Below are 417 nucleotides of genomic sequence, written 5' to 3'. Positions count from 1 at the left end.
CCTGTATTCTAGTATAGAATTTAACAGTTTAATCTTCAGCGAAGTGAAAAATTGTGGCTGATTGCAGCTTCTTCAGTTCAGATCAGATACCGTTGAAACCTTGGCTCATTTTCTTCAATAAAGCCTTAATCTTTATTGCCTCCTGTTATCTCTCCTTCGCCTGGCTCTCTCCTTCGGTCTTGGGTCTTCTCTCCCTTTCTCGTTATCCGAATTGCCTCTCTTCACCCTCAGCACCGAGCAGATTATCAGCAAGGGCGTGGGCGTGGCCAAGCTGAGCATCGGGAGTGCGTCGAGGGCGGACACGGGCGTCTATCTCTGTCGGGCGTCGAACCTGGTGGGCGTCTCAGAGCCTGCCGCCACGCGCGTCGTTGTGACTCGTGAGTCCGCAGTTGTTAGTTTATTTAATGGAAGATTTGC

General features: G+C 50.4%; 1 protein-coding gene across 1 annotated transcript in view; it reads left to right on the top strand.

The window, feature by feature from the left end:
• Nucleotides 1-417, top strand: part of LOC119585415 (myosin light chain kinase, smooth muscle-like) — a 13,868-nt gene that overhangs the window by 8,376 nt on the left and 5,075 nt on the right. Inside the window, exon 6 of the mRNA XM_037934076.1 lies at nt 232-377. Within this exon, the coding sequence (XP_037790004.1) occupies nt 232-377 (146 nt within the window). The remainder of the gene's footprint in view (nt 1-231; nt 378-417) is intronic.

Source organism: Penaeus monodon, chromosome 19 (genome assembly GCF_015228065.2).
Source record: "Penaeus monodon isolate SGIC_2016 chromosome 19, NSTDA_Pmon_1, whole genome shotgun sequence".
NCBI lineage: Eukaryota > Metazoa > Arthropoda > Malacostraca > Decapoda > Penaeidae > Penaeus > Penaeus monodon.
The sequence above is the reverse complement of the archived record's forward strand: the minus strand, read 5'-3'. Positions and strand labels throughout refer to the sequence as shown.